Source organism: Pectinophora gossypiella, chromosome 11, assembly GCF_024362695.1.
Source record: "Pectinophora gossypiella chromosome 11, ilPecGoss1.1, whole genome shotgun sequence".
Lineage (NCBI taxonomy): Eukaryota > Metazoa > Arthropoda > Insecta > Lepidoptera > Gelechiidae > Pectinophora > Pectinophora gossypiella.
In genome coordinates, this window is record NC_065414.1 from 15076416 (window position 1) to 15089253 (window position 12838).

The following is a 12838-nucleotide window of genomic DNA, read 5'->3' on the forward strand; positions in this document are numbered from 1 at the left end:
ACTTTGCAATAATAGTCAATTGTTTTGTTACTTAGACGTTATGTTTTCACTACACGTTATTTATTTTCTTTCCTGTGGCAAAGGTCAAAGATGTTCCTCCCTCCCTCTCAAATCAAATCAAATATACTTTATTGCACAGAACTAAATTTCAACAATCAGACATAACACATGAACACACACACACACAACACACACACACATGGTCTCCTACTTATCTAATTTCAAATTCTTTTAACGCGTAACTTTTTGTATTAGCAGTGGCTCTTTTGTCAGCCTTTATTAGTGGCGCCCAAAAAGGGGCCGTGAAATGTCGTCGCCCAACTTGGGGCCCTTTTAAGATCTCAGATTAGCTTCAATTGTGCTCAACGGTCTTTTTCTACAATATCGAAGGCTTGCTCGGCCATTGTTCGGCGTAAAAAACAAGGCTAATCAAGTTCGACTTTAAAAACTTCCCTGATAAAACTGAGAGTTGTCCCCTTAATCACTCACTGTTAGGTCCTTTTTCACAGTTGGATTATGTCACTTGCAAAAACATGCTGGTTTATATTCTGAGTAAACACACATGAGTACATAAACTCACGCCTACTCGCCACTGGGGTAAGCAGATACTACGGACATTTCCTTCGATCCTGACACACTTCTATTGCTTCCTCCACATTCATCAGTCGTTTCATATATTCCGGTTCAGATTAGATCGAACTAAACCTTTTCTAAGGACACCCCAATCTTATAAGAAATTATTATCTCAGCTACAACAATGATCTACTATGTACTGGGGGGTTAAACTGGCCACATCGAAGCAATTCATCTAACAAAGCAATATTGCTATTGACATTTCTTTGCATTACGCACTTACATATGCATATGCGCAAATGTTAAATTGTAATTATTCATTCTTTATTCTAATTCTTAAATTTCAATATTGCTTTCTTAAATGAATTGCTTCGATGTGGCCATTTTAACCCCCCTGTAATTTACCTACATACCAACTTCGCAATCCCGGAATTGTAAACCAATGATTTTCGAATTTGTTGCCGAATTCGCATTTGGATCATGTTTATAACGTGCTCAGCGGTGAAAGAATACATAGTGGGGAAACCCACATACTGAGAAATGCGTTTCAAGATTGCTAAACAAACAGAGATAGTTTCTAAGTTTACGCTTGAAGTGTTTGTGTTGTGTTGACACAAAAACCACTTTGTGTTTATGGAACCCGCTTCATGAGCTAATTTCACCCACCACGTCAATGTCTCTGAGGAAACCTATACCAATATAAACCAACAGTCCATAAAAATGCTAGTATAACGTCCGGCAAACTTCTTGAGCATCGAGTGTCGTAGTGGGGGAAAGTTCGCGCACGTACACTTCCGTGCAAAAAAAATGAAAATGAAAAAAACAATTATTAAGTACGTATATTATTTAATTATGTAAATAAAACTAAACTTATCTATATTATTATAGTTTATTAAAACTTATATTATTATACTTAATAAAAAACTAATCGTCAGGTAAGTATGATATTCCTTCCATGAGATTGAAACCAGCAATAACAGAGCTAGTGCTAGGTTTTGGATCTGTAGACATAGACCTCGTGCTAGTAACTAATTCTTAAACTTAAAAAAATGAGCAATAACAAAAAAATCTAATAAAAGAGCAATAACAAAAACGTGACAGTTTCACTGCACGCAAGTGTATTCGGGAGTCAAAGGGACGAAGACAGAGTGCGCGGGGGAAGTATCGACTGATCTACCAATAGCCGGTCAATGCGGTATTCACCGGCCCCCGCGCCCCGTACCGCACCACCAAAGAGATCTAAAATTCGGTTGTGCGCTGTCAAGGTCGATACTCAAGAAGTTTGCCGGGACCTATAGCAGTCTCGATAATGAGGCTCTTCCAGGCTACGCTCCTCAAAAACAATTTAGATGGCGCTGTATAGGTTTTCCTTCGTTTAACCTTCTAATTTCATGGATAACAGACATATGCATCATTTATCTTTGTTTTTTGGTATAAATAATGACCCTTTTTATTACTCCCTTCCCATTTAAAATTTGTAGACTCCGGCCCTCACTCAATGTCCGCTAGAATATATAAAAATACCTAAATAAATTCATAACTGAAATAGACAAAATACTAATCTCTTTAAAATGTCGTTAAAAAATATTTAACTGAGAAAGCTTTCTATACGTTGCATCAGTTTTTTTAACAAATCTTTGAAATACTGATAATTGTAAATGTATGTATCTTTTATTAATTTAATTTATTTTATTTTTTAACATAATCTTTACTATTTTTATCCTTGGTTTTCTGTTTTCATTGTGTAAATTTTAAGCTGTTGTAGTGCCCTTACCGGGTTCGTGTTTGTACTTTCTTTTATTTTTAAGACCTCTATAAAACATCAGGAATGCAATAAATATCTTGTCTTATCTTATCTTACACCCAGGCACAATTACATTTACCACCTATTATTATTCTGATCGAAATAAAAAGAAGCTTCTTCTTCTTATCGTGTGAGTTATGAGGTGGCCTACCAAACTCATCAACCCTGGCGTCAGGGTTATTATTGAGCCGCCGAAGGCCCCTGACATGACTCATGTAACGACTACTTTACATTAGTAAGTAGTAACCGGGACCAACGGCATAAGTGCCTAAAAGAAACAATATCGGTAGCAATATAATTCTAATATTAAAGCTGACAAAAACAATTTCTAGTTTTCTATTTATCTTATTCATGAATTTCAATAAAGAAAAATGTAATAATAAGTACGACATTTCGACACATTTTTCTCTGTCGTCACAGGTTGCTTTTTCATACAAATTCCATAGTAATTTCGTGTTTTGACGTTTAGTAATGAGTAATTTATTTGACTAGTTGGAAACTAGCCTATTACACACATATTTATAGACAATTTCAATTATATATTTAAGTATTTTTAATTAATATATTGGTCCCGGCTATTAGCCGTAAAAACACCTCCACCAACCCACAGTGGAGCAGCGTGGTAGAGTATGCTCCATAGTCCATACCCCCTCCGGTTGATTGAGGGGAGGCCTGTGCCCAGCAGTGGGACGTATATAGGCAGTTTATGTTATGTTATGTTAATTAATATATCTTACTACTGCGATTCGGCTCACCACTCATCACGTTGGTCAAACAGAAATCTTGGTGAAGTGTGGATACTTAGTTCACATTGCGATGCATGTACCTCTGACTACCCCAATTTAGATACAGTCGTGGGCTTATGTTATGTCGTTATGTAACCTGACTCTCTCTTTCAACAGGAGAGCGTCTGATCCAGTTCGCATCCGAGAACCTGGTGACAGAGATCCTGATCCACCCGCAGATGAACACGCTGATGCAGTGCATGCGAAACCTGCTCAGCTCCTTCACGAGACACAGGCACCTGGTGCACGCCGGGTACACCTTCGCCGGAAACGGCTCCTGGATTATGCAGGTAAAAAGATAGTCCGCATGCAGTCATCATCATTATTGGATCTTCTCCATCCAGGCCGCGGAATAAATAAAACCCAAAACCCTGACACCAGGGTTGATGAGGTTGATAATTCACCTCACAACTCACACGACAGAAGAAGAATAGACGACAGGGATTGGAAAGGCCCTAACGCGCATTTTGTATGAGGACTGCTGTAGCGGGTTCAACCCCACCCTCTTTTACTACTACTCCTGCGAACGGGAGTTCCTTATATACCATACAATTAAAACACCTACCTTTAAAATCCATAACAGACTTGCCATAACGCCAATTCAGATAACGATTAGAAAGTATAATATGAAATCATATTACCACTATGAAAATCCATAATTTTATAAATCATAACTAGAAAAACCCATAATTTAAATATAAGCACCTAATGTAAGCTCGTTCCACTGTCGACCTGTTCTTCTCCTCGTGGAAGAACAAAGCCAAGAGCAAACCCATCTTTGATAAAAAAAAAAATGTTAACAATGGCGGTAACGGGTGCGAGCGCATCGGGCACGGAACTCCGCGGCACCCCGACACAAAAAACCCACACAGAAAATTCCACTTGATATCAACTCAGAATCATGGCCTGAATCATCGCTCAAAGTTTTCGTCACGATGTCTCTAACACCCTCTATAAAAGAGGTATTTTCTATTTCATTATACTCGAAACAGCAATGAGCCAGACAATAAGTCATTAAGCTTACATAAAACCAGTTACGATGCGTTTATGAATAATAAATGAACTTAACGGCAGTAATTATGTGAAGAGAGCTTTACATAGTCGGGATTGTCAATTCTATGCGTAAGCAGGAGTAATCAACCTACACAAAAAGTAACTTAAATCGACACAAAGAGATACGCCGAATATTATACGTTCGGCATATTTGGTAGGTACTTAAAACATAATAACGGGTTCTTACCGCGTTTAAATCAGGTATATGAGACTCCCGATATTTCGATACTGTTGCAAGTGCCATGATCACGGAATGACGGGAGTCTCATATCCCTGATTTAAACGCGGTAAGAACCCGTAATTATGTGTTTTAATTATGATAATAACCGCGTAAACTTAAAACAATGTATATTTGTTACTTACGAAAGGTGAATACTCGTTCACGGCCGCATATATATGGTGTTAGTGACGTCGTATCGGCCTCCGTGGTACAGTAGTTGAGCGTTGGGCTCACAATCCGGAGGTCCCGGGTTCGGAACCCGGTTGAGACATGTTATAAAAATAACTTTGTGTGGGGCACAATGTCAGGGGCCTTTGGCGGCTCAATAATAACCCTGACACCAGGGTTGATGAGGTTGGTAATTCACCTCACAACCCACACGATGGAAGAAGACGAAGAAGTGACGTAACAAATACTGAGGAGGATGTTTCAGACCATGATTCTGAGTTCATATCAAGTGGTTTTTTTCCGTCGCAAAATTCATGGATTATAAATTTATTTTCAATTTTATACTTTTGCAAAATTCCACTTGATAATAACTCAGAATAATGAGCTGAATCATCCATGCATAAACGGTCTTCATGTAAAAAATTGAGATTTTTTTTACAGATATGACCCATTTGTCCGGCCAAGTATATAATGCCATTTGCGGCAAATACACAATGAGTCGCGTTAAAAAAATATATGAATACAAAATAAATATGTTTAGTAGAACATCTGACACCTGTGCGATGAAATAAAATATTTAACGCGATATCCGAGGCTCATGAGGATTTAGGTCGATGTCGGCACTAATGTTAGTATTATACTCAGCCATTTTGTAAATATACCTTTATTTCTTACGGAATAGACAGGGAGTCGGCCTATGAAGACCTTTTTTGTATTATCCATATTTTAGACTACTTTCACAACACACATACATAACTTACATTGACCAAATTGAAGATGTCCTTAGAAAAGGTTTAGTACGATCTACTCTGAACCGGCCTGCGTGTATGAAGCGATTGATGAATGAGGAGGCAAGAGAAGTGTCAGGTTCGAAGCAAATGGAATTCAATAGTCTCTGCTTACCCCGGTGGGAAATAGGCGTTAGTTTATGTGTGTATGTATGTATGTAGACTACTCTCAAAGAACAGTGTTAAACCAATGATTGTCGAATTTGTTTCCAAATTCATGTTTGAATCATAAATTATATCACGTGCTCAGCGGTGAAGGAACATCGTGAGGAAACCCACATTCCCGAAAAATGCATTTTCGGAGGTATGTGACTTAATCTGTATTGGGTTTTCTCTTCGCGGGTTGGAAGGTCAGACAGGCAGTCGCATCTGTAAAAAACCGGACCTATCAAATCTTCAGGTTAGCTTCTTCAGGCAAGCATGCATGAAGTCTTTGATGAGAGTGGAAGAAACGAAAGTGATGTGTCAGAAATCAGAAACAGCCGTGATTTGATGTATGTAAGTAGTTTATATCGCTAGATTACAATTTAATGGCAAAACCTTGGGGCACAACTGTATAACGTCGCCTTATAGTGAAAACCATGTAAACGCCTTTATGAAAAATCACCATCTGTTGTGATTTTCTTATAAAAACTAAAGGGACGGGTAATCGACAGGCATAAAATTTATGCAACACACGTCAATTTTAGACAAATTTAAAAAGACCCTCCCAAAATAATTGTATATTGGCTAATAACCCGACGGAATTAAGTTGACAGCAGACGTGAAATGGGTTGCATATCAGCGAGATGTCTATTTAATTCGGCCGGGTTGTCCATTCATTTGAATAACTAGAGGACCACATTTATTACCAGTCATTTTTTCATTTAGTTATTCATAAATCTTATAAGTAATAAGGTTTTTTACATAAAGTAAGCTTCACATGAGCTTTAAATTAGTTGTCTGACAAAATATTGTCCGGTATTTTATTGTAAAAACGTATACATAACCCCAAAAAAGATGAATTTGATTTACCCAATCTAGAATTTTGGATATACCTATAATATTGATAAGACTATACAAATAAACCTTATTGCGAAAGATTAGAAATAATCAGATAAGCCTCAACAAATACGACGGAATGGAGTAAAGATGACGAAGGGATAAGCCGATAAAATCGTGATTGATCTAATAACATCAAGACCAAATCGAATAGAGTTTGAGATAAATCTGCCTTTTGTGGAGATTGTGAAATTCAAAAAAATATAATAAGTAATAAATATTTTCCTTATTTGACGGGCGAATCCATATGTCCGTTTGAAATCTGTATTTGAAAGCTCGGTGAGGTGTGGGTACTTAGTTCATCTCGCAATGGATGTACTGTGACTACCCCAATTGGAAAAAAACTCGTGCACTTATGTTTTATCACTTTATGATTTCCAAATGCCTTATTAGTCGAGGATCAAAAATAAAAAAACTATGCGAATACGTGTCGATGTAATACTCGCAAACGTTCTAGAATATTTCTCCCTTTTTTCTTGAGCGCCGCACAAAACAAAGTTAATGGATTTAATTTAGTCCCGTAAGCACTAGACGATTTACATAACGGTGTTGTTGTAAGAGAAACCGGCTAGCAACATGAGATTTACTGGAGGGATTCTTGTTAACCCTTCAAATGAGACTTGAAGTTGACGTTACGCTGAAATTTTACGGAAAAGCACTATTATCGCGTTCTGTTTCGTATTGGTGTGCTTCAGACTATAATATGCTTTCTTTGGTGAACAGGGAGGGAGTAAAGAAAGAACATAAAACCTGGCCACCACCTGCTTACCAAATCACGACTGAAAGATCGTGTCTTCCCTAACATAATGAATAGAAAAGAATAGAAATAGTTTATTATAAAAGGGCCCCACAAATACAAAAAAAACAAAGGAACAAAGGACAACATCATATCAAATTTCCACTAAAACAATTAGAAAAAAGCAAGACAGATGTTTGTCGAAATGATCATGAGGCGGTGGTGGACGTACTATGACTGAATCTAAAAAAATGGAAAATGGGATATATTTTGACAGGGTCATATTAGAAGCCAGTCTAAGATGATTAAAAATCAAACTTATTTTACTTCTCGATTTATTTTCGAATTTTATTTATGAATTAAATAACAGCGAGTACGACGTTTGACCGCTTTTATTGATGACGTCACAAGACACTATTTCCATACAGACTCCGAAGAAAACTTTCGTTTTGACGTTTTGAAAAACGTATCTCATTTGACCGTTGTTAAGCAGCTTGTTGTAAAAACTATACGTGTGTAAACTGCGTAGATTTTGTTGGTGGCGCAAATGTGGTGGTGACATCATGATGCCCTAATGAGAGATAGATAGATAAAATACTTTATTGAGCACAATGGACACAAGATACAGAGATAAGGACAGCATATACAGAAAAGCACAACAGGCGGCCTTATTGCTCATGCAACAATTAAACCTTAAACCCTTAAACCTTAAGGACAGTTAAGTGTATAAGTCTTCCCAGTAAATAGACACTCACTTGTGTTCGGGATGACTCACTACTTCTTTCTACTTACTTACCAATCACTAAACTTACTATTCCCTAGCATTATCCCGTTTTTCACAGGGTCCGCTTACCTAACCTGAAGAATTGACAGGTCCGGTATTTTACAGAAGCGACTGCCTGTCTGACCTTCCAACCCGCGAAGGGAAAACCAGCCCAATACAGGTTAAGTCACATACCTCCGAAATGCATGAATCTCGGGAATGTGGGTTTCCTCACGATGTTTTCCTTCACCGCTGAGCACGTGAATGAATTAGAAAACAAATTCGAACAAAATCTTGGCTTAAGCCTATGCTGGGATTAGAACCTGCGACCTCAAAGTGAAAGTCAAGCGTTTTATACCAACTGGGGCCTGTTTAATAAAACTTACAATTGTAAATTACAATGACAATTTGATGTACATTGCGGAGTGTGTGATGACGAATATTTTGCAGTTTCATATTAGCTACGTAATGAACACCAAATTGTTGTTGTAATTTACAATTGTAAGTTTTATTAAACAGGTCCCTCGGCTACCACGGCTCTTCATTCTTGAATTTACTATTATTGGAATCTATCCAATTTATAGTCAGGAATGTGTTCAGGCCTTAAAATTTAAATCCCTGAATTTTCTACATCAGAAATGATCCATAATATTTGATTTTTAACGTATTCTAGTAGTATCTTATAAAGTATGCCTTTATATAAAACAATCCAGTATTTCCGGCTTCAGGCTATTCTAGTTCAGATCGATAAAGCGAGGAAATGAAAAGCTCCGTCTTACTTGTGTTCTAGTTGTAGAGGAAATTACTATTTACAGTAGCAACACTCATTCATTTTAGTCTTAAAGTGTTACGTCTTCGTTTATATAGTTATTATGTTGTAATTTTCCACAACCAGATGTGTTTCTCTCGTAACACGCATTAGAGAAAGCTTAGTGTACTACGCTCTACACCTTCATTGGTGGGGGGGAGTATTTCTTTACTCTAAGGGTCTAATAAAAAAACAATTTAGCACCAATGTTGCAGAAAAATTACTAAAATATAATATAAAAATTTCAGATGAAGTGTCTTTGTGAAATCTGCGTGTGTGTCTTTGTGTGGTGGATATGAAGTACGGATGGATAGATAGCGTCTGATTTTTTTCTGTTATTGCTGTTATACCCGTGGTATAAGAAACCAGGTAAGCTCAAACTGACACCTAGCACTTCAAGGTTAGCCGAGCTGACGCCATCCTACATTGCAATTTCGTAAAATATAAATTACCCACGTCCAATGTTTACTTTGCAAGGAAATTTGTACTTTTAGTAAAAGATTTACGTACAGTTTTAATGATTTTTGTATATGTCACAAATAATAGTAATTAAATACATCAGTCAGTAATTCACTTAATTTTCAATAATAAAATAACGTCCTTGGAATGTTGGAAATACCAATTTAATGGTAACACTTACATCATCAAGGTCTAGCAATGGCGGCTTGTCGTAGGATTGAGCATACCAGCGGGCTTAGCACCGTAAGCGCGCGACTCTTTCTCGCCTCGACATACGTCACCCGTCACTCTCTCACAGTACTGTATAGAAAGAGACAGACGATCTCTGTTACCATGAGACCATGAGACTTCGAGACTATGGTTAGGTTAGGTTAACCTAGACTAAATACAGTTTTCTCCCCATAAAACCCGTTAGGTCACTGAATGTTCCTTATGTGGAAATAAATAATTGCTTATGGAGCTAAATCTAAGTCTAAAAACCACAGATAAAATTCAACAGTAAGTACCCGGAGAGCAGAAATATCAACTAGAACGATCTCAACCCTTCAGCCACTTTCCAATCTCGCGTAAATCAAGGGCAAAATAGATAATAATGTTAGTTTTAATATTTTCACACAGTTGAACAAGTAGGCCAATCCATAAAGCCATTGGTGTATAAACCGTCTGCCGTTGACAGCTCGACGGAAATTAAAACTGCTAACGAACCTATGACGTGATGCGAATATTATCGACATATATTCAGTTTCATTCGTGCGGCTTCAAATTAGTTGAACCAGTGATATGCTCAAAGTGCGAATTGGCGAATTACCTATCTTACCAATTATTTCGTCCATCTATGCGTTTGCCTTAGAATAAATAAAGTATAAGAAAAAGTAAGTAGAGTAAAAAGAAGAGAGAGAGAAAGACAGACAGAGAGAGAGAGAGAGAGAGAGTGAGAGAGAGAGAGAGAGAGTGAGAGAGAGAGAGAGAGAGAGAGAGTAGAGTAAGTAGAGTGAGTGTGAAGTATAAGTATGGATGAAATAACCGATACTTTATTTATTCAAAATTGTAATTAATTAGGTAGTATACTTCCGAAATACAAACTGTATCAATAGCGGAATATTGCATTGAGACAAACCTACAAGGTTTCGCAATTCGATTCAATTATATTATTATGTAATAATGTTTGCATTGCTCACTTGCTTTTATGTGCGCAAATGTTAAATTGCAATATTGGTTTTTTAGATGAATTGCTTCCATGTGGCCATTTTAGCCCCCGTCTTATCTGTCTAAAGGCTAGATAATAAAGCTCTTTTTACATAGCTTTTGCGCATTTTACCCCGCCGGCGTGGTCGACGATTTCCCTCATTCAGCGCTTATCGCTATCGACCCACTAGGGTCGATTAATTCTTTCAAATATTTTTCCTCTCAGACGACGCCCTGAGCCGAGGTTCGCGCCCAACTGGGCACCCTCAGGCCTGTTGTCTTAAACGTTGTACCGGGTGAGAGCCTTCAGCGCTCCCCATTTGTCCGGCCAAGTAGTTAATGCCATCTGCGGCAAATCTACAATAAGTCACGTCAAAAAAAAAAAACTGTCGGGAATGTTTCCAAAGTGGGAATGCATTCCCGGTAACCGTACATCAATGCTTGAGACTTTGTTGTGGCATAATTTAAGAGAAAAAAAGTCAATATAATTAAAAAGATCTCCCTTTTTCATGTAAGGGAGAACACGAAAAATTGCATGACCGTTCTTGACTTGACACACGCATGAAGCCGTAATATTATGGGCTAAATAGGATTCGATAAGTATTATTAGTGGTGCGTAGATAATAGCCAAATTACGTAGGTATTATTATTTTCTTACAGAATGATGATAGAGTTCATTGGAGGAACAGGCTTAGGCTGGCTCTAGAAAATCATAATTATAATAACCTTTGAAAACAAAAGAGTTACGACACTAGTTGCCTAGCTGATTTGGTATAGGCAGGTATTTCAGTGCGTCATAGGTTAGGATAAAATACCTATACTATCCTCGCGAATCTTGCTCAAAACCCATAAATATTGGTACAAAGTAGCATGTAGTAAAATCGAAGATTACACGCCTGCAGGAATTCAAATAAATCAAATTTACCGATCGCCGAAATTGCTCATAAAAATCCCGCAGGGGCTTCGACAAGTCCGACAATATACGGTGATAGTCCCCCGTTGATAATTCAATGCTCGATTTTCAGCGTTAACGAATATTCAAAGTCATTTATTGAACAATTTAAAGCTGAAACGTTATTGGAAAATTGGAAATAATGGAATTCTGTTAAAGACTTTATCAGCTTGAATAAAGTAGGGTGCTAAAATATGGGGAAACGAAACATGATTGCAGCCGTTGGAACGGATTTTTTTTTACGTAAACACACGCAGGTGATATGAATAGCCCAGTGGTTAGAAGACAAATCACTCTCATTCTCAGAATAAAATACAAAATTGTTTATTATAAAAGCACACACAAAAACAAGACAATAATATCACTTAAAATTTTCACAGGACAATTGCAAAATTTAATAGCATAAAGGATGTTCATATTGCTTTTGATGTCAAAATATTTGTTAATGTGGTTCTGCTTCGTGCATACGCCGCCTAATTTTATTTTAAGTTACACCTGTAATTTTCTTATCCGCCGAAAAGGAAAGGGACAGGTGATTGACAGATGTTTTAAAATGAAAGACTGTTCCGAATCGAAGAGGCTTCTCGCTGATAGGCCACTCGTTTCACGTATGCTGACAAATAAATTCTGTTGGATTTTACGCTAACATTCTTAAACTTCCTAAACTTAAAATTGTAAGTTCCATTTAGACTGTCGAATAGGTACTCGTCCCTTTTATTTTCGGAGGGTAAGAAAATGACGGGTAAAACTTAAAATAAAATTAGGTGTCTACAGAAATCGCCACCAGTAAATAATTAAACTATGAACGACTGTAAACTGGGGTACCGAACCTTCGTCTATTTATCCATACCCTTAGTTCTGCAACTTACCTGGAAAGATACAAAGTAACATTATTTACGAGTAAATTCTAAAATCGAAAAACAAATTAAAAAGTAAAAAGCAACACTACTCAAAAGCCTAAACTGACTATCAAATATGATTTTATTTAATGATAAAAAAGAAGATACTTAGCTGTCGTTATGGCTACACGATTTTTCTAACTCCGAACGATTTCAATTATGTTACCAGCACTCCTTTAAAGTTAGATATTTCAATCCAACAAAAAAATAAATATAAAAAAGTAAGATGATCCGTGCTTCGGAAGACACGTCAAGCCGTTGGTCCCAGTTATTACTTACTGATGTAAGTACGTAGTCGTTACATGAGTCATGTCAGGGGCCTTTGGCGGCTCAATAGTAACCCTGACGCCAGGGTTGATGAGGTTGGTACTCCACCTCACAACTCACACGATAGAAGAAGATTATTTGTGTTTGAAAGGGCTCAAACTGATGCAACCCGAATGGCCTCTGCGACCTAGCGAGATCTATTGTGACCAAATCCTCACATTTAAAACTCCTCCTCTAGACCAATCCGTTCGGTGAGATCGAGCGTCTTTTTAGGAGGAAGCTCCACGAACTCCTGTGGATCCATTATGTGGCCCCCCAGTGCTCCTCAGGGCTTCTA

General features: G+C 37.5%; 1 protein-coding gene and 1 long non-coding RNA gene across 51 annotated transcripts in view; one reads left to right on the forward strand and one right to left on the reverse strand.

Annotated features, from left to right (window-relative positions):
- Positions 1–12838, forward strand: part of LOC126370837 (microtubule-associated protein futsch) — a 201532-nt gene that overhangs the window by 120287 nt on the left and 68407 nt on the right. For all 50 annotated transcript variants that reach the window (XM_050015860.1, XM_050015862.1, XM_050015871.1 and 47 more), the window contains exon 3: positions 3280–3452. In XM_050015860.1, coding sequence (XP_049871817.1) covers positions 3280–3452 — 173 coding nt within the window. The remainder of the gene's footprint in view (positions 1–3279; positions 3453–12838) is intronic.
- LOC126370901 (uncharacterized) overlaps positions 1–12838 on the reverse strand; it is a 309102-nt gene that overhangs the window by 88533 nt on the left and 207731 nt on the right. The window lies entirely within an intron of this gene.